We start from the raw sequence: 1,458 nt of genomic DNA, 5'->3' as shown, positions 1-1,458 counted from the left end.
GCTGGCGCTGCTGTCGGCGCTCTTCGTGCTCAGCGTGGCGCTGGCCGTGCTGGCGCGGCTGCGCCGGGCCGGGCCGCCCGCCGTGCTGCGCTGCCTGGGCGCGCAGCGCTTCTCGCTGGCCGGCGCCGCCTTCCCGCCCGACTTCTGCGAGGGCACCTTGCCCTACTCCTACAACCTGTGCGTGGCCGCACCGGCCCGCGCCGCCGCCGAGGCCGCTTGGCCGCCGCCGCCGCTGCCCATCCTGCCCGCCGGGGATCTTCTGGCCGGGGAGCCCTGCGACAAGCCAATCCTGAGCAGCAGCGCCGTCGCGGGAGAGCCGCCCAGAGACCCCGACGCACTGCAGGTGGGTAAAGTCTCACCCTCCTTCTCTCTGAGCTTTTCTTAAGGTTGTGCAGATGGCAGTGGGCTCTTGGGGTTTATGTTCTGGCGCTGTTTGTGCTGGTCTCTGTTTCCCTGAATGCATGTAATAAGTCTGCCCCTTTAAGGATGCAGGGTGTGAGAACGGGCACTTCTTGTCTCATCAGCTTTGAGACATGTCAGCTTAGCTGGGAGGTTCTTGTCGTTCAATTTTGCTGCATAAAACCGGGTAGGACTTGTAAAGGACTGTTTCTACCTTCTGTTTTATTTAGTTTTTCTCTCAGAGCAGTGACCTCTTTGTTCAGCTCTTCATGTTTTTTGCCAAAACTTGTATTGTGTGAAATAGTATGGGTTAATCACAGTGAAGGGTGATACTTAGGTCTTAGAAAGAGATCTGGTAATTCCACACGGTGAAGTTGGTAATGCGAGTGCCACTTAATAATGAGATTTTTCCCTCCTGATTCTTTACCGTGTAGATACACGGCGACTTGTTTGTTATTTCGGAGTTTAAGGAAACTTGATAGAGGAGTAGAGTTGCTCTTCCCTAAGGAATATGCCTACCTTCCACCCTGTACCGTCCCAGTTTTGGTGTAAGTGGGCTACAGAAATGGCAAGCTATAGTGAGATCAGTTTATTTTATCTGAGCTTTATTTCTTTGTTCTCTTTCTGCTATTATTTCTCATTCAGAGTTTGGTAGTTCATTCTTATATACCATTCTGCAGCCGACTTTTCTACGGAGAGACTGAATGTGATTTAAGAACTAAACTCTCATGTTTTGCTTTTTGTTTGTTGGTTGGTTGCTTTCTGTGATTCTAACCCGTGCTTTACTTCCATCTTTTTTGTCACCAAGTTTATACTGTCCTTGCTTCATGGCATCTCTCGCTAAGGCTGTCAAGAATGAGACACTAAGCTGTATGCAAAAGCAGTGCCTTATGTTTAGGATATAATAAAAAAATCGGAAGTACTGGTTGGAGGAGAGCAATGCAGGCTGATTCAGAGCAGCCTCGGACGTGCAAGTGAAAAGTAAAAAAGCAGAGAGGGAAGGGCAGTACCTAGAATCCCTGCTTTTGAGAGGGGATCTTAACAGTTGCTATGTGCAAT

At 50.2% G+C, this 1,458-nt stretch overlaps 1 protein-coding gene across 1 annotated transcript in view; it reads left to right on the top strand.

Moving 5' to 3' along the window:
- LOC114071014 (protocadherin gamma-B5-like) overlaps positions 1 to 878 on the top strand; it is a 9,156-nt gene extending 8,278 nt beyond the window's left edge. Inside the window, exons 3-4 of the mRNA XM_027908671.1 lie at positions 34 to 343; positions 834 to 878. Of these exons, the coding sequence (XP_027764472.1) occupies positions 34 to 343; positions 834 to 878 (355 nt within the window). The remainder of the gene's footprint in view (positions 1 to 33; positions 344 to 833) is intronic.
- The last annotated feature ends 580 nt before the right edge of the window (positions 879 to 1,458 follow it).

The sequence above is a fragment of the Empidonax traillii genome, unplaced genomic scaffold, assembly GCF_003031625.1.
Source record: "Empidonax traillii isolate 1590-97213 ecotype Southwest subspecies unplaced genomic scaffold, ASM303162v1 scaffold1787:size119432, whole genome shotgun sequence".
Classification (NCBI taxonomy): Eukaryota; Metazoa; Chordata; class Aves; order Passeriformes; family Tyrannidae; genus Empidonax; species Empidonax traillii.
Note: the sequence above shows the minus strand (reverse complement) of the source record. Positions and strands in the feature narration are given on the sequence as shown.